This window comes from Apostichopus japonicus, chromosome 3 (assembly GCF_037975245.1).
Source record: "Apostichopus japonicus isolate 1M-3 chromosome 3, ASM3797524v1, whole genome shotgun sequence".
Lineage (NCBI taxonomy): Eukaryota > Metazoa > Echinodermata > Holothuroidea > Aspidochirotida > Stichopodidae > Apostichopus > Apostichopus japonicus.
In genome coordinates this window covers 4,954,150-4,973,804 of record NC_092563.1, presented here as the reverse complement: position 1 = coordinate 4,973,804, position 19,655 = coordinate 4,954,150, and the positions used below count along the sequence as shown (strand labels likewise).

The 19,655-nt window shown below is 38.4% G+C and overlaps 1 protein-coding gene across 1 annotated transcript in view; it reads left to right on the top strand.

The window, feature by feature from the left end:
* The first annotated feature begins 1,817 nt into the window (after positions 1-1,817).
* The window catches only part of LOC139961090 (Y+L amino acid transporter 2-like), a 29,881-nt gene continuing 12,043 nt past the window's right edge, over positions 1,818-19,655 (top strand). Inside the window, exons 1-3 of the mRNA XM_071959977.1 lie at positions 1,818-2,728; positions 14,133-14,258; positions 18,861-18,957. Coding sequence (XP_071816078.1) covers positions 2,230-2,728; positions 14,133-14,258; positions 18,861-18,957 — 722 coding nt within the window. The 5' untranslated portion in view covers positions 1,818-2,229. The remainder of the gene's footprint in view (positions 2,729-14,132; positions 14,259-18,860; positions 18,958-19,655) is intronic.

Here is a 19,655-nt window from a genome sequence, read left to right as displayed (position 1 = left end):
TCTTGGGGTGGGGGCACAGCACTTAGTTAGGGGGCACCATGGGCGGCGATCCTGGGGGGGAAGGGGGGATATATCCCCCCCATGAAAATGGGTGGAGGGGATGTAATACACCATATCCCCCCCACCAAATGCCAGGGATAAGAATATGTTCATGCCTACATTTATGCATCATCAAGAATGTACGGCTCTTTTTTAGCTTCATTTCTCGCCTACCATAAACGCAGTGCGATCTTTTCAAATAAAGCGTCTTTATATAGCAAGTATATTTGACTGTATGCTTCATTGGCCCTATAACAACAAAATGTATTATTGCGCCCACGGTATTGATATAGTACATATATGCACCCTCATGGTATTCATATAGGCCCTATGGTAGGCCTACACACGTACCTGTTCCCTCGAACAGCTGAGAATCTCATGTTACCAGGGTAATGCTTAATACACGTTTCACCTGGATGCCCTAGCAATTAATGTAATTGTGTAATTGTGTATTGCATGTGTATAGGCCTGTAACAGCCTGCATGAGGCCATTTTCTTCATCGAATAATATAAAAGAGCTCTCGAACATTCTAACGTAGCGCCTGAAACAAGATTGACAGGGGCAATTTCCCAAAATAACACCCGAAATTAAAAAGAAAGTATTTTGGATCCTGATTATGAGAAGTTTCGGACATGATATCCCTATTATAAAGTTGGGTATATGCCGCTTGGAAACCTCGGGAAGTGCCGTTTCCGGCCATCTAGAGGGTTTGTAAATCCCAACATTTTCTTGTACGCTTCGCGCCAACTCATGGTGGCGCTACGCTTAGATAGTCGACAAGGTCATATCCTCCCACTCGGAAGTACGGATCGCCGCCCATGGGGGGCACAATGTTTATTTTTGAATTCCGTCCTGGGGGAGGGATCCGAGGGGAGGGGCGTACCGCTTAGATTAATTAAGGATTCTTGGACGCAATCTGGTACTATATTTTGCGTCTTGAAGTAACTTTATGTTCAAGAATTTTCGGGCTTAGTCTGTCCGATAGTTTTTATATTTTTAATTGAGACGGATAAAAAAGTTATACAAAATATGGCAATTAAAGCTTTTGCTCTGATAATGTTTTTAAATAAGAGTGTTGAATTTAAAATTATGCAGGTTGTAGGGAGGTTTAAGTACTAGCCATTTACACCGGGCCTCTGTGACCTTGTTAGTGAGAAAACAAGTGAGTGTGATGGTCGGTGGAAAGAAGTTTCACTGATGAACATAATAAGTTTCGTCCTTTCTTATTTGAGTTTTCTTTTAACACTACAAATCGCATCTGGGGGCACGATTTTTAGGATTTTAGGAGGGCACGTTTCCACCCAACCCCCCCCCCCCCAACCCCGACCACCCCTTGGCGACGCCACTGCCCAGTCCCCACATATGCCCATAACTCTTCCCACATCCCTCCAACTCTATTTTTATAGGTGTTGTTTCCTCCTACAATAATTTGTGTTATTGCTTTGTAGTGTAACAGTAGTTGTAGCACCAGTCTTATCGTGTTCATTCGGTTAGCCAATTTCATTTTGATAATTATCTACATCCAGCTTTATGGAAATTATCAATGAGGCGTCATATTGGCAAGGGTACTGTACTAAAGTGATGCTAAAACGATAATATGTACCGAACACACTAAAAGCTGACTTTGCATTCAGTGAATGGCAAAAGGCCAACTATAACCACTAACTTGAACAAAAATGAATAATCATATCGCGAAACGGCATTTCATTGGTGCACGATCACCGACTCTTTCATCATCTGAAGGGTGTTACACACGTGTTACTATACTTTGTGTTTACAAATATTTCCCGCCAGATGGTACATGCACTCTGTGTACTGTTCTGTACTTTATTATATACAAGTTGTGTTGTAACATGTGGTTCAGTCTACATACTATCTTGCCTTAGCCAAACGGGTGTCAAACTTAACTACGAACCGAATTCTTTTGACGAATTTATATCATTTCATGGAAACAAACTCGAGCCAAGCCTCTTGAATATCTGGGCAACGACTTGACAATAAAATTAATAGCGAAGTTTGTGAACTAGTGGAGTCCGACAGTTGTAAACGTGTTACTATCAGAACCATTTTGAGTCGGAGACAGTCATTGCTTCCAACGTAAGTTGTATCAGTTACTTAGTACATTGTCCGAACAGTCAAGTGTTCAAGATATTTTTCCACCGTCATTATAACAATCAATTGTCACAAACATGGAAACAAAAGTCATTAAGCCGTCGGAAAATGGAAACAACGACGATAAAGTCAGTAATAACAGTACCAGCACCGGTTCCGGGGTAGGTCTGAAAAGGGAGCTTGGACTTTTTAACTCGGTAACACTCATCGTTGGCTGTATTATTGGGTCAGGAATATTTCTGAGTCCCAAGAGTGTGATAACGAACACTGGTTCAGTCGGCTTATCACTGGTTGTTTGGTCCCTATCTGGTGTCTTTTCCCTTGTTGGGGCACTATGCTTTGCAGAACTTGGAACAACAATACCCAAATCAGGTGGAGAATATTCGTACCTGATGGCAGCTTTTGGGCCATTTCCAGCATTCCTTCTCCTGTGGGTCACCCTAATCATCATCAACCCTACTGGGCAAACCATTGTTGCTCTGACATTTGCTGAGTATGTCATACAACCATTTTTCACCATAGCAGATTGCCCTGCACCGGATTCGGTTATACGCATAATTGCTGTCTTATGTCTTGGTAAGTTTATGAGCCCAACACAGGCCTAACTTAATTAAGTAATAATAGTAGTACTGTGTAGCCTAATTAGGCTACATGTACTACTATTATTACTAACTCCAGTCCAGGTGTAGACTCCTTCAGTCCTTGTTACTAGTACTACAAGTACAACTACTAATAGTACTTGTACTTTGTAGCATAATTAATGGCAAGGACTAAATACTAGTTCTAGGCTGGTTCAGAGCTGGACCCTAACAGTTTGATGGGGAGGGGGTTGACACATAGGCAGCAATTATTTTTCACAACAAAGATTTTTATGTGGACTGATGGAAACTTCAGTTTTCAATACCACTGACTCCTGACTCTTGTCCCCTCCCTTCTCCCACCCACTCCCACTAGGCCCTAGTCCCAATCTGACACAAAGGCAAGGGACAATGCGGGATTTAGTAATTGAGTACTTTCAAACTACAAATATCCCAGCAGACTGTCACTAGTTTAATTACCAGTTCAGTTGCATCTCTCACCCACTCCCACCCCCACAAGTGTAACTGTAGGTGTTTATTTGCAAGTGATTGTGAAAGTCTCCCTAGACTGGTAGCCAGGAGACACCTGTTTATAGCCGAAGAGAACAAATTAAATGAAGATACAAAATGAAGTTTACTCTAGGCCTACTGAGTACTACTACCAGTACTAGCCTATAGCTTGGGTACTGTATTCTGTTCACGAATCGTGTCGTGCGATCGCTCCTCGCTAAATACAGGCTTGTCTCTATAAAACACAATTGCATGATTGCCCTACCATATGTTTCGCCATCTCTTAACCAGTAAGAAGATGAAACAAAATAATTTGGGCTTCGACTTAACAATCTTGCAGGTACTATATGAGCCTGTATTACGACAATCAGTTAATTAATTACACTATCTCTGTTGTCTTCATGTGCATATGTCACTTTCACGCCGTAATAATCATGTCTCTTTATTTACTTTTTCTTTTAATGTTTAAGCTCCAATTTTTATTGACAACATTTTAAGAATATGTTCACCACGAACAAGAAGCATATTGTGTATGACAGGCATCTTTTCTGAAAGGAGTAGTTAGTTTATTTATTGATTTATTTATTCATTTCATTTCCCCACAAACCTGTCTCCTCATACATCATTAATCTTGCTTTACCATATCCAGAATGAGCTGGTAACTGTTTTAACACCGTTCAGTACTCCCTTAGAGAACGGTCACTACCAGTCAATTATAGTTCTAATTTGTTATGATAACAAAATATGTTACCATAACAATCAACTGACATACTACAACATGTTATCATAACCTAACAATATGTTCACAATGTAAGAGAAACCTTTCCTCATGTGATAGGTTTGTTTCTGAGTACAAGGGTTTTCATATTTTTCACTCAAACTTTGATCAGATGTTCTAAAGACTTTGCAATGCAGTGCAGCTACAGTATGGAGCCTTCATTGATGATATATCCTATAGTATTTATGAAAATTGCTTTAACTGGGTAGAAATGTTTCTTGCTTAATCATTGTGTGTTCTGCATTTTAAAGTGGACTCTCCACTTATATACATTCAACAGTGGCTGGTAAGAAACATGAATACATGATATATTCGAATGTATGTAAATAATTAAATATAATATAATAATATAATATATAATTTAAATATTACTCTAAAATTTGTAATTTCATCAAAGCAAATAAGGAGTACCCTGTTATTCATCTATAAACAGTAGGCAATCCATAAAATTGATAAATTTTGATTTAGGCTCAGTGGAATATCAATATATAACCTGACCTGAAATTATTGAAGGTTTTACCAGATGTTTTGATCAACGAAATAATTTGCAGGTCGTCAGAGACCTGCCAAACCTGTACAAAAATTTCTTACATTTATATACAACAAACTATATTTGTTTATAATTTGCATTTCAATTAGACGATAACTTCTCGTGCGATCAGAATTTTTTTCCCCATCGAAACTGTAAAACACTTTCTGTAAGGCTTGGTTTAAAGGCATTGAAGACTTGCCCCAAACCGCGTGCCGCGCTCTGAAAAAGTTAACTTTCCGTTGCTTGCAAGTCAAGTTTTTCTCTTGTCGCTACAAAATGCAGACAGTAATGAAACGTGATACCTTAATTGTTATCTTTAGTTGGACCTGAGATGTCCATCGCTGTATCGTTTGTACACTGTGCCGTGGGTATTGACCGCAGCTGTATGTACTGACTGTACACTAGTGTCTAATTACCGACGGTAGCAAAGCTGTGTGTGTATTTTCTTGGATCGATGGTGGTGTCTAACACTTCAGTTACACTTCATTCCAAACTACAGTAGGTCAGATTACCGGCATGAGACGTTTCTTTGTGCGCGAGTCTTCACACCCTTTATCCTTGTTCCCCGTTTCATCAACAGTAGTTTCGGGAGAGGAGGGTATTTCTCCTTACTTGTGTTTCTGTCGCCTACCTAGCACCTTGAAAGTAAAACTTGCATATATTTTGACATTTTTACGATACATACATGTACATTTTAGGATACATTAGATACATTCTGACATTTTACGATACACAAGATCTATACATTTTGACATTTTACGTTACATACATGTACATGATTTTACGATACATTCTGACATTTACGATACACAAGATCAATACATTTTGACATTTTACGTTACATACTGTACGTTGTACGGCACATCGATCTACACATTCTAAAGGCATCGCCAACTGTGAATATAATATCAGTTAGGAGTCAACCCTTGGACTAGTATGACTTTTGTCAGAATATTTGTAGTGGATCCTCTCATCTTATAATTTATTTTACCACATCGCTGTTAAGGGTTTATATGCACTTCTTTCAGTGTAAATCAGTCCATTGAAAGGTTACAGTAGCTTGATCATTCTCCACATGTGATAGAATTTCACCAAAATTTTGGCAAAAAATGACTTTTTGTGGCACGGGGTCATGGGATCTTGTCTAATTCAATCAAATTCTGACCAAATATCGGAAGAGGCTGATAACAGATTCCTTTTGTATTTTTTTTTTTTGTATTTGATGAAATATTTCAGTTAAATACTATATCAATATATACTCAACAGGTTTTAATGAGAAAGTCTGAAAAAAAAATCGCATGTGACTATAGATGTATCTTTCAGTACTCTGTCTCCATTTTACTGAACAGTGCCAAACTTTAATTTTAGCCATTTCATGAACAGTTTGTATTTACCATGGAGGTAAAAATCTGTTTGTACCTCCATGGTATTACACACTAAATCTATTGTAACAGGGTCCCGATACAGTCTCCACTGTTGGCTATTGGTGGCATCAACTGTACTGTACAGCTGTACTGTACTGCCATACATGTGCTGTGCTGTATAATAGTGCTATGGCCTAACCCGTCTATTGTGTGTGTGTGTTATGCACCAGTGGTCATCAATAAACTGCTTTATTGCCAGGTTGCTAATTACTCTTAGTCTGTTACTTCCTCCATGCTTCCTCATAGTTATTAGATTTTGAATGTGCATGGTACCTAGTTTATAGTTTCTTCATTCAAGTTTAAGTTTGTACAGGATCCATAGGCAGTGGGCATTGTTGAGGAAATAAACAAGCTGGTGGGTGGGGGGAGGGGGTGGGGAGTTTTGGTGGGAGGGGGTGTACAGTATATACAATCACTTTCCTAGTATTTTTGACTTCAATTCATGCACACTGGTTGTGATACTTTTGTCCTGAATTCAAGCTTGCTGTACATATTATTTCACAGGATGGAATGATATAAACAATCAGAGATCAAGTTACTGTATGCAGCTGCTTTTCTAGATACATTCTTTCACAGATTTTGAGTTATCTACACAAAATATTTCTAACTTTCTGTCAATGTTAGATATACGATAAATACAGTGATCTTCACTCACCTCCCTACAGTACAGTATATATATATATATATATATATATATATATAGATATAGATTATATATATATGTACACTGTACTGTTTATACCAGCTGTACAATATACATGTACAGTAATGAATGCATGTGCATCCCTGTTAGTTCTGTGTAGATTTACTCTGTTGCTGTGAAAGTGCCATCTGCCATGGCATACAATTTAGTATATTCAGTCCACAATATTGACCTGTCCAAAATGCACTGATTGCTAGTACATAATTGGTGAAGACGAATCAGCATTTGGTACAACTATAAATGGACATCTAGTATTGAACAATTGATTACTGGTTTATTGGAAGCTAATTGCAGCATCACACTTTAGACTATTTGACATATTCATAAAATTCATAAAATACTACAACCACTATGCATGCAAGCAGAGTGAGTGACATCTCCAGACATTTGTTAAGTGATGAGGGCCTGAATTAATGGAGCAAGTCAATATGAAAGCCATATTTTGGAGTGAAGGGGGTGGGGGGGGGTACAGAATACAGGTACTTCAAGCTTTGCAATTTTTCTCTTTTCAATTTGTAACTTAATCAGCTTCAAAAGATGACCTTGGAAGTAAATTAAAGTCATTGATGTATGTTTCTTTGGTCCTAGCTTTCTTTTGGGGTGGGATATGATCCCTGTCCTCCCCACCCCTTCCCCACCCCTTCCCTACCCCTTCCCCGTATAGCGCTTACCTTTGTGTGTACAAAATATGTTTTGCAGGTTCTCTACGGTTTAATTGCAGAGCTTGTACTTTCTCTCGTTGAGGAGACTTGCTTTTGGGCATAATACATAAATAATAGCAAACGTAATTAACCTTATTCAAATGTTGTTTTGAATGTATGGTACGCAATACTAATCTACATTGATTGATTTTCTTGATTTTTTTTTTATGATTCAGTAAAACAGTCTGTCTTCATGTTCTACATTACAGCTTGACAAAGTCTGTGGGTTTTCTTTCTCTTTCTGTTGTAACCCATTTCAACTTTATGCTGTCAAAGCGGATGAAAAATTTTACTCATATTCTGAAGAAGCATATATATGACTATTTCTTTCCTTGAGATATCGTCACTCAACCGGAATCTAAGTCACTTACATGTACAGAACTTTCTTTAAGTGGTAATTTTTGTTTTTCATTACTCGAAGCATCCCTCGAGGCAATTTGTTGCTCTAATTCTTTTTTTTCCCTCTAACAATGTAGCATTGAACTGTTCATCTCCAGCCAATCAGAGAAATGCGTAACTGTGACAATAAATGATACAGAACAGAGATATTGACAGCGCAACAAAGAAAAGTCAATAATATTGGAATTTTCATCAAAAATATTTGAGTGTCAAGGCTAAGATTGGCTTTGTTATTACACTTCGACATGGTTTTATAATGTTTACTCAATGTCTTTTCAAGTTACACATGCATATCAAAGCAATATATATTGAGTTAAAGCTTCAGGCAAACATTGAATTGAAGAACATTAAAGGACCTGTATACATGTAACAAAATGACTTCAATTTAATAAAATGTGCAGTAACTTTACATATTAGATTCAAATGTGCAAATCTGATATTCAAGTTTAACTAAGGAAGGCAAAGTTTGATTTACAATACGACTTGTTAGGGCTCCCTTTGAATAATCGGTGAAAAAGCCTTAATAGTGCACACTCCTTACTGGAGGTCAAAGGTTAGCAGAGGGTGAATGCCTAAAATTTCTTTTGAACTCTTTATTCTATAAGTGCTACGGGACAAAGTTTGAGCATGCATTTTACAGTATGTTCTTGTTATGACACTGCAGGTCAAAGGTCAATTGTGCTGTCCAGACCCTGAGAAGACATGGGCCTACAAGTTACTGTATCATAGCTTTGGAATGGAAGCAGATGAATTATCCATGTAGTGGTTTAGGTTCTATTCCCTCACAAGCATAAGCTACTGAGGGATGGTGGCATATTTGCTTCTAATGTACATTTCTTTACTAAACTCTCAGCTGTTGCATCTGTTCTGCAAAGTGCCAATTATTTGAATACCTGATAAATTCTGGTAAGTATTTTAATAGCTCTTCAGAAACACAGAGCAGTGCAGTAGGTCTACGACTTTAATGGTTACCAAATCATAATGTCTGTGCCGTTCTAAACTTTACGTACCAAGGCCATCGAAATTGTTTATTAGAAACTGTTCATATATCGACAAAATTTCCCTAGCAACATTGATTAAATCCCATTAAATTTGTCAATCAGCAATTTCTCTGCACCACGTATTCCGGACTGATTTTATCCAAGTGGAATCGATAGGCAACTTGAGCGAAGAGCAGACCACTGGAAGAAAACAAGGTTTGATTTGTTCCCTTGGGAGATGTTTGTCTTCGATTAAGGAATAAAGACGTCAATTTAAATCCAGAGTCGTTGTGAATGGATGCGTAGAGTGTCGCTTTCGGCATTTGGGTATTAGTACACGGACCGATCAATTCGTAGACACATTTCTCGATCGTGCGAGGCAATTAGAGTCTAAGTTATATGTACCGTAGCACAAGGGAGTTACATGCTGGAATGGCTTATTTTACTGTACTTTGTAAAGCAAAAGCAAGACCGATGTATCAACAGCCTAGAGGTCTCGAGTATGTTACTGTAGCTACATTACCACTTTAACACTGGTGTGGGGGTGGGGGATTGGGGGTGGGGAAGAAGAGTAGAATTGAATGCTGTATTTCTATATATACATACACTATTTATGTACAGTTTTTATACATGTATATATATATGTATTTAATGGGTGAAGGAGGTTAGGTTCATTTTTCGTAAATTAACCTACTGTAACATACAGGGTTCGGTAACAATTAATACCTAAAGGCTAGCAGAGAATTTACAGAATAGGGCCATATGTGACTGTCAGAACAGTTAGTGCAACGTCCTAACAAACAAAGCTGCATAATATTGATCTGTTGCACAGGTTTATACTGTGCTCTTCTAGAAATTCCTTCTGGAAGCAGATATTCAAGCTGCAGGCGAAAAGAGCTGTTAAAATACATGAAGACACCAGAAGAAGAGAGAGAGAGAGAGAGACATCATCCAATATACAGCCTGGGAACAAACGAACAAACAAACAATTTTTCGCTTTGATGAGATGAGATATGCAATTACATGACCTTACGAAAGTGCTGAGCGTGGAAGGTCACAGTGCTTGTTTTAAAACAAGTCAATCGGCAAGTTATTGTACTACGGTACGTCTTCCGCCTTTAGACTTGCCGCAGGTCTGTGTTTGCATGCAGAGGTGACGAAGGCTAGCGTTAACTGGAGATCTTAGGTGGTGTGTTCCTCCGAGAGGTAACACTACAATCTTGAGGTCTTCCTTATTTTTAAGGTCTTCACATAAGTAGCGAACAACAAAGACACTGACCATCAACAGAGCCAGGAAGCAAACATGTCAAGGGACGCAAAGCTAGAAAATAACCAAGATGAGTTTTAACGCTGTGGTTTAAAGGCATTGAAGACTCGCCCCAAACCGCATGCGGTCATCTGAAAAAGTTAACTTTCCGTTGCTTGCAAGTGACGTTTTGTTTGTATCGCTACAAAATGCAGACAGTACAGTAATAAAACATGATACCTTGTTATCTTCAGCTGGACCTGAGATGTCCATGGCTGTATCGTGTGTACACTGTGCTCAGTGTGCTGTGGGTATTGACTGCAGCTGTATGTACCGACTGTACACTAGCATCTAATTACCGATGGTAGCAAGCTGTGTGTGTGTATTTTCTGGGATCGATGGTGGTGTCTAAAACTTCTGTTACACCTCAATCGAAACTAGGTCAGATTACCAGCATTAGACGTTTCTTTTTGCGCGAGTCTTCACACCCTTTAACCCGGCTTAATGTTATGTAAACTTGAAAAGTCATCTCATGCAGTGTTCAGTCCTGCAATTTATATGTTTGCGCCCACGATTTAGCGACATCATCACTGTTTATCCAAAATCCCACATTACTGTGTCTGTATCATGCACTCAAGAAAAACACGTACGTACGTGAATAAACTGTTGAGTTAACAAAATCGAGTGTTTATTTTATTACTTCCAACCAAGGTCGAGTATGGCTACAAATCCTACACATAATTCCTGATTGGAATATGCTGTAAGTGTTACATTGAATTTGGTATACCAGCAGTCAGCTGTTGGACAATTTTATACTACTAGTACCACCACAGTATTCTGACATTTAGGTGTTATGCTTCAAAGCAAGCATATGGACAGTGCAAATGGTTTTAAATGCTTTTTATCTAAAAAATAGAAAAAAAACTCGTGTTTTCACATATATTCATCATATTGTATCCTATATGCCGCCAGTGTAACTGCTTTGAAGTGTTTCATTACAGCGTAATATAGAAATATTTGTCACACCTCGGTAGAGGATAATGCCTGTCTATATTAATGGCCAAAAATAGAATGTATTTTGCAGCTGCTTAAGAGATACTGCTAATAGCATAAATACAATACAACTCCCACTGGTTTTCTTTCCCGCCAATTAACCAGGCCGCGTGCAATCTAGATGCATAGTCTGTGCATGTTTGGACAAACTTGACAATGAAGAACTAGTACTCTGCTAACTAGTGTGCATATAGGGTAAAAGTTAAGGCATCACACAGGGTTGATCATTCATATAAACTAAAACCTTAAAAGGTTTTGTTAATGTCTGCAATGTCTGTTAATGTTTGCATTAAACTGTAGAATTTGTCAAATTTGAAGAAACTTTCAATTATTGACCGATATTAGGAAACCCTTTGCAGCTCAAATCATGTTCAAGTCAGTTGAGTGCTAATAATGTGTTGAAAATAAGATTAATACCGGAGAGGTACATAAAGCTGATACGGACGGACATGTCCACATTTGAGAATGCAAATTGGATTAACAAAGAAGCATAGAACATTACGCAATGGCGTAATTGTGACGATGATTGTTTGCAATTCACTCTGAGGTCTTTGTACTGCAGTTTGTGCTGTCTTTATACATGTATAGTTACTTCTGTGTCAGTTTATCCAGAAGTGACAGATACCTCGGGTCGCTTCATACCCCCCCCCCAATGTCCACACCACAATATTGATCGCCATGGTGGGGTCAGGAACATTCCCGAAGGAGATCCCGATGGCGGTGTCTGATCTCAAGTACGGGGTCTGATCCCGGGTACGGGGTCTGATCCCGATTCGGGGTATGATCCCCAGTGCAGGGTCCGATCCCGAGGTCCTGTGTGTGGATGGATCAACACTACGATCTTGATCGCCATTGCGTCATCAGATCCTCATTGAGTCAAATGTCAACAAATGTGAACAAGGTTTTCCATTGCCTGTTAATTATAAGGCTCTTGTTAATGTAAATATCAGTCTATACATTTTCCCAAGTGCTAACTAACAGACTAAGGAAACATAGTGTTCGCTATGCAGACTAGCTTTGTCCACGTCTTTGGCTTAGTTTTGCCGCCAGAGATCTTGTGAAGAGGTTTTCAAATGTAAATCAAAAGTAACACACTCCAAAAGTGTATTAAAAGAGACTTCACTTCTGATAATTCTACAGTATATGGCTTTTGGAAAAAGCAACTCTGGCATTTGTTCGCCAGGAAATCATAAAATCATAAACCTTACCCTCATAGTGTCAACTTGTCAGTTTGCTAGCACTCCTTCTAATTATGAGACTTAAAAAAGTTCAAATAGCTTCACCTTTTCAACTTTTGGCAACATGTACTTCTGCAATTAAAAATGTCAAATGAGACAAACTCTCTTCCTTTTGTAGTCTCGTTTTTGTTATTTTTACAGCCAGTGCCTGGATGTGCTTGTCACAGATTTTATGTATCTTCAAAAGCAATTTTCCCGCTTATACGATCATCTCAACGGGGCATTCCAAAGAACTAAAATCCCTTTATTGCTTACTGCTTAACTCGTAGAATACTTCTTAGCGATGGAGACTTACACTTTATTAATGGCCAGGTTCCTTACTAAGTGGAGACTTTCTTGCTGGTGGGCAAGGGGATGAAAATAAACGTGCATTTGAAGAAATCAAAGACTGTAGAAACTTGAAAGGACCACAAATTTGAGCACTTTGCATTTAATACAATCTACAAATTCTGTAACCAATAAACTTGCCATGGATTGATTGCATATGTTAGCTAAGTAGCCAAATTGTTGTAAACACACAATAGTTCACAAGCTGATGCAATGTTGGACAGTGTACTATAGTGTAAGGTATAGAATCAGAGGCTTGCAGCTGTGTTTTCATGATTCTGTGATTGTTTTCATGATTCTGTGATAGATAAACAAATCTTATGCACGTCAAGACTGATGTTTGTGTTATATTTTAGATGTAAACACTGAATTTCCTCCATGGCCAGGCACGCGTACTGTCACCGTATGTACTTTATCTGTGGAAATCCCTAATACTATTGTGAGCAAATACAACTCACTTGTATTTGTAACTTGCACAGCTCTAGGATGACTAAAGGCACAAAATTAATTTGGATTTAAAAAAAAAAAATTAGAATAGTAATTTCTATACTACTTTATTTTATTCGTTGAGATATCTGAGACTCATCAATTGAAGTGGCTGGACTACTTAGTCTAACACACAGAATGTTACTCCACCACCTAAGGAGAAAAAAAAACAGAGAGAAAGGATCTTTCTGCATGCAGGCATGGTACTGCTACACCACTGAACCTTTGGTTCGACTCACGAGTGCCATTTGCCCCACTCCACCCCCTTCCCCCAAATCTCAAACCCTGTATACTGTAAATATAATCACATTGTATTAACCACCTTGTCCATTAGTAGTAAATGTAGAAATACATGTAGGTATAGATGTAGGTATGCTTTACTTTCAGTCATCACACCAGCTTGTCTTTTTAATCTCTAATTGTGCATCACAGGAAAATGTCAAGAGGTCTTAATGTTCGTCTCTACACTTCCCCCAAACTTTAGTTTTTTTTCATGAATTTTATGTTTTATCTAGTCGAATAGCACTACTGTATCCAGCATAGAATCTATTAAAAGACACTGGTAGATTTATTGGCACAATTTGCTGGATGGTTTGTATGTGGAGTTCTATCAAGGTGCTGTATATACCATACCAGTACACATTGTTTTACTCAAACTGGATTTTTAGAATGTTCACTCATTGTTCTACATGTTCTCATACCTGTATTGTGTCATGGATGGATAAATAAAGCACAGTAAATAATGCAGTCATGAACACATGGCATGTACAGCTTAATACTGTATCATAGGTCTACACGCAAAAGTTTGAAATCCCCATGCTGCCAAGGGGCCTAGCTGCAGGGCCTGTAGGCACCGTGATGCCAAGGGGCCTGGATGCAGGGTCGGCAGGACTGAGTTCCCACTTGATCTTAAAATTCATCTTCTAATTTACCACTTTATAAGTTTAAAATTTAACTGACCTTCAATTTACGGTTTCCTGAAATTTCTTATTCAACAACTTTATATTATTCTCATTTTTTTCCAGCCATTCTTGCATTGGTCAATGCCTGGAGTGTACCGTGGGCCACCAAGGTCCAAGATATCTTCACAATCGCTAAGCTCCTCGCATTGGTCGCTATCATCATAACCGGGTTCATCTATCTCATCAGAGGTAAGTGACGTGTATGTTGAACGCAGATGGACACAGAAAGGTATTTCTTATAAACAGAACTGAATGTGTATCATTTTATCTTTGTCCGGGGATGAGCGGGTGGACTAATGTCGTCATCTTCATTCTGGGTTCTATTTCTCATATCAGTGTTGACTCTTTAATGTGAGATCCGCACAAGGAAACTTGCTGGTAGGTATTGATAAATGAGCACCCTCCCTCACTGGGGAGAAATCAGTTTGCAATGATCCATTTCATTTATTCCTATTAACTGTGTAATCTCTATACGGTACTGTAGGTTTCTACTGTTACATTTGCTGGTATTATAGTTGTAACTAAACATGAGCACTGGTTAACGGGTACAGGATTTACAAAATCAAACACCGACATAGTCACATAGATCCATGTTTTAAGCCGTACGTAAGTCTTAGACTCGTTTCGGTGATGTTATGTTTGTAGTACTGCACTGTACTGTAGAGTAAGGGAATGAATTCCTATTGATGCAACAGTGATCAGAGACATTGTTAACCAAAAAAATTAAATAACAGTGTGTACAACATTGTAGTCAATTAAGTAATAAATTAATTATTGCAGACCTTGCGAGTAAGACACCAAGGTACGGTTTAGTGGCAAGGTACCTAATAAAACCAGTCTGGCAATTACTGTATGCACCAGTCTAGATCCACTGAAATCAAGAATTAACATACTGAGAGACAACACATCACTTTTATTCTGTACGCTCCCCCACAGCCCCCCACCCCCTGCCCCACCCCCTGTTTGCCTGTAAAGTGACCTTTAAAAGAAGATGACTCACCACCTACTGTAGAAATATAGTCTGCTAGGTAAGTCCATTGTACTTTATAAACAGATTGATGAAAGTTATGAATAAAGTTCAAAGGAATGTACAAAAAGGCTAAATAAAACATTAAAATGTGTGAGCCCGGGGAAAACATTTCCTGTTTTGAGATGGGTATCCAGTGTAAAACAAGATGATGGAGATTTCAGACGGTGTATGTTATAAGGTATTCCAAGGGTAGACTATGTGTTCACTATGCTTGACACTCCAGATGGTACAATTGCAAAGTAGGTAGACTGGCAACGGGCTAACCTGCGGGAGACGGCAGTGCTAAAATTGATTTATTGAGAGCATTGTGTTCTAGTAGTTAAAGGCATTGAACACTCGCCCCAAACCGCGTGCCGCTCTCTGAAAAATTTAACTTTCCGTTGCTTTGCAAGTCAAGTTTTCTTCTTGTCCCTACAAAATGCAGACAGTAATGAAACGTGATACCTTGTTCATTTTTATCTAGTCCATCGCTGCTTTGTACACTGTGTTGTGGGTATTGACTGTAGCTGTATGTATTGACTGTACACTAGTGTATACAGTAATTATCGACAGTAGCAAGCTGTGTGTGTATTTTCTTGGATCGATGGTGGTGTCTAACACTTCTGTTACACCTCATTCGAAACTAGGTCAGATTACCGGCATGAGACGACCTTTAAGGCAGTGCATGGACTTGTAATCTAATGATTGCAGGTTCAAGTCCTGGCCAGATCATTAGGTTGTGTCCTTGGGCAAGGCACTTTATCTCCATTGCCTTTCTTCACCCAGGTGTATAAATGGGGCCTAGCGGTGAGATAACGTGCCAGTTGGGCGCTGTTTCGCTGCTGCCATGTGGAGGGATTGTCTGTATGTTTGACAGGTTACCATTGACCCGGGTAATATTGCGATGCGCCTTGAGCACCGTTATCAGTGGAAAATGTCTGCGCTTCATAAATCCTCAATATTATTATATATTAAATATTACTAAAAGGTTCCCAGATGCTCAACTGTCGGCACAGGTGAGGGAGAGTGCGGTCATGGTGAGGAAAAAGGGAAGTGAACTAAACTCTCTAATTATAAGTCGGAGCAGCAATATGGTTGTAACAGTACACATAGCAGATACAGTATTAGTAAATAGTTAGATGGAAGATTTATGCAATGAAATTATGCACGAATTTTACATGTCTTTAAACTCTTTGGTCAGGGTGAGACTAAGTTTTACAATCAAAATTTCAAGATGCTGACTTAGAGGTATTGTTAAAGGGGAATACGCGAAACTTTTCCCCGGTGAGCCAACCAGGTCAGCAGTGATTACCGAGTACACATTAATGATGCTGACTCACAGTTTGATTGATGAATCAACATCAAACTGTATATTCATGGTTGATTTGATTGCAATTGGTTGAGCTGCTTTGGACTGAAGATGTTGCGAACTTCAGGAAAACTCATCATTGACAGGAAGGTTTAAGACAATGCTTTCCTAATCACTTGTTTTAGTTTTCCCCTAATTTTTTTTTTTCTTCTGCATCCCAGTTTGGAATCTATTTATTTTGTCTGTAGCGATGTTTTCATTGGTGGTGTTTACCTTAATAACAGTCAAAACAAAATCTGACTGACGACACACACATTAGATCTGTCTGCTGGTAGAAATTTCTGTTTGGGCAAAAGAAATGTCTGCTTAATTTTTTGGTTGTAGTCTTGGTGAATTGAATGATACCTATCAATAGGGACCATCTTACATGGCCCTTTAATGTCTAATTGTTTTTATTGGTGCACACTGCTTTGCTCTTTCTCTCCCAAGTTGGAAGTGTGTTCTGTACCGTTCTAGGCAATGACACGGCTCGGGGTGGAAAATGAGCCTGGAGGTTGGCAATGCTTTAGTAAATCTTGAGTCATCTTACTTTGAGTAATACTGATAACTAGGAGAAACTAGAGAAATAACTAGGAGTAATACTGATAACTAGGACTATAGTAATAGTGATAACTAGGAACAATTCTAGTGAAATAACTAGGCGTAATACGATAACTAGGGGTAATACTAGAGAAATAAGTAGGAGTTATGTATACTGATAACTAGGAGTAATACTGATAACTAGGAGTAATACTAGAGAAATAACTAGAAGTAATACTGATAACTAGGAGTAATACTAGAGAAATAACTAGGAGTAAAACTGATAACTAGGACTATAGTAATAGTGATAACTAGGAACAATTCTAGTGAAATAACTAGGAGTAATATGATAACTAGGGGTAATACTAGAGAAATAACTAGGAGTTATACTGATAACTAGGAGTAATACTAGAGAAATAACTAGGAGTAAAACTGATAACTAGGACTATAGTAATAGTGATAACTAGGAACAATTCTAGTGAAATAACTAGGAGTAATACTGAAAATTAGGAGTAATACTAGAGAAATAACTAGGAGTAATACTGATAACTAGGAGTAATACTAGAGAAATAACTAGGAGTAAAACTGATATCCTTTAGAAAGGGTTTAATGGAGACAAGATTTTATTTGAGTGTCCCACACACCATGAACAATAAGAATCAATCCAACCCCACCACCTTGCAATGAACCCTCTCTCCAGTTGATCAGGAAACCGATTGTACCATGGTAGTGTTCGTATCGCCATGATAACATACATACAGTCTAATTCAGTTTACTAGATGCTATAGGAGTGTACAGTACACACACTGTGCAGTAGTAACTGGAATAAGTTATCAATGTCACAGTCTGGAAGTACCGAACATGAACCCTGGGAGAGCACAAGCTGCAAGTATTTATTTTCTGTATGTAGCATGATAAGTTTTAGTGTGTTCATGATTTATCTTTCATTTCTGCACATGCGTTCTCGTAAATTATTAACAGCCCATGCATCTCTCCAGCCTGTACATTTATACAGCTTTGCTATCCTGTAGGGCTGTTTGAGATTGTACAGTAGATAAGATGGGGTGTCCTATACCGTTTTGCCGCCATGTCACCACCGTCCCTACATAAATTCTGCAATTTTCCGGGGGCTTATGTCGAGATGGTTTATAATATATCACATAGTAATAACAATTTCGCCATGCTTCAAAGATATTTTACACAAAGGATGTGATTTACGGTATAAACTACCTACAGCTATCTCCACCACATAAACAGTACTGTATATCATGATTATTTATGTAAAATAGTTCCCATATAGTAAATTATAGAAAGTGACCTTTGCATTGTCTTTGCATTGTCTGTCAACCTCTTGCGACATTTCACAGATTTTGTGGTGATGTGATTTTAACAAGTAAAAAAACAATACATTCTCTGGCTTCTAAGTTCTAACTACCTGTAGCATAATTAAATTTTACTAGAACTGGTTATGAACCACTGGGGGTGTCATCATTCTTGTCTCAATAATTAATGAACCTTTTTTAGGTGAGGTGAGGGGGGGGGGAGAAGGGGGAGTAACTTTTCCTTTCACATGATGCTATAGAGATATTCGCCCGACACATTTATATCACTTATTGTATATATACAAATCACATGCAAACTGAAATGGCAACTGACAGGAAATTTCCATTGTGTTTGATTTATATTCCTTTATTTTTTTATTTTTTTTTCACAAATAAATCATTCAAGGAAAGCTCTGAAACAGTTGTTGCATCAATTACATGTCTATTTTATTTATTTTTTGCTTTGTCAGTTGCATAACAGGTTACAATTGTCTCATCGGACATCCTGGAATTTAATTGAAAATTAAACATTTGTTCTCCTTTTCTTATTGTTGTTTCATTTTCTTTCGCAGGAGAAACTACAAATTTCCAAAATTCGTTTGAGGGGAGTGAGTCTGGAGAAAAGATCGCTCTTGCATTCTATGGAGGACTATTCTCGTATGCGGGATGGTGAGTGTTGATATTAGCTCAGTTAGGGTTTATCAGTGTATGAACACGTATAGGTTGAAGGGATTTTTATCATTTGTCTAGTATCTAGATCTAGTATTCCATACTGCTCTTTGGGAGAAATGAAAGGGCCTATTAGCCAGCAATTGTTAAAGGCATTGAAGGCTCGCCCCACACCGCGTGCGGCCATCTGAAAAAGTTAACTTTCTGTTGCTTGCAAGTGACGTTTTGTTTGTGTCGCTACAAAATGCAGACAGTAATGAAACGTGATACCTAGTTATCTTTAGCTGGACCTGAGATGTCCATCGCTGTACCGTTTGTACACTGTGCTGTGGGTATTGACCGCAGCTGTATGTACTGACTGTACACTAGTGTCTAAATGAGTATTTTCTGGGATCGATGGTGGTGTCTAACACTTCTGTTACACCTCATTCGAAACTAGGTCAGATTACCGGCATTAGACGTTTCTTTTTGCGGGAGTCTTCACACCCTTTAAGAAGTAACTATACATCTCTGCAGAAAGTACCACGGGGGGTTAATTTTTTCACTAATTTGGCTAAGAGTAAATAGAACGTGATATGAGCAAGTATTTTAACGAAAAATGAGATTGCGGAGGTGTAGGTCATACTGTACATGATATGAGCAAGTATTCACATGGTTCTATTTTCCGTCTGGATCGACATGCCTTTATCTTCTATCTA